At 33.7% G+C, this 309-nt stretch overlaps 1 protein-coding gene across 3 annotated transcripts in view; it reads right to left on the minus strand.

Moving 5' to 3' along the window:
- The window catches only part of LOC119592557 (lysine-specific demethylase 4A-like), a 40,308-nt gene that overhangs the window by 21,200 nt on the left and 18,799 nt on the right, over positions 1-309 (minus strand). For all 3 annotated transcript variants that reach the window (XM_037941427.1, XM_037941426.1, XM_037941428.1), the window contains exon 5: positions 99-247. In XM_037941427.1, coding sequence (XP_037797355.1) covers positions 99-247 — 149 coding nt within the window. The remainder of the gene's footprint in view (positions 1-98; positions 248-309) is intronic.

A 309-nucleotide genomic window follows, 5' to 3' on the forward strand; every position in this document is an offset into this window, starting at 1 on the left:
TGCTCCTCAATTACAATAAAAAAAAAATTCTATTACACAACTGGAAAAATATCTAGTAATACCTATTTCATCTGCATCAAACTGATAAACAATCATACCTGTACAAGTCCATGTCTTCAGTATGCCAAGCAAAAGTGGTTTTCCACATTCCAAAATATAGGTATGCAGTGTTGACTCCTTCTATGCTAATGCCATAATCTTCATTGACATAATCCAATATTGTTCCCAGGTTGTTGATGTTCCACTCCTAGAATAATTCAAAACCAAAATAAATTTCAATCCCTTGTTCTTTCCAAGCCCCTACTTCAT

The sequence above is a fragment of the Penaeus monodon genome, chromosome 30 (assembly GCF_015228065.2).
Source record: "Penaeus monodon isolate SGIC_2016 chromosome 30, NSTDA_Pmon_1, whole genome shotgun sequence".
Classification (NCBI taxonomy): Eukaryota; Metazoa; Arthropoda; class Malacostraca; order Decapoda; family Penaeidae; genus Penaeus; species Penaeus monodon.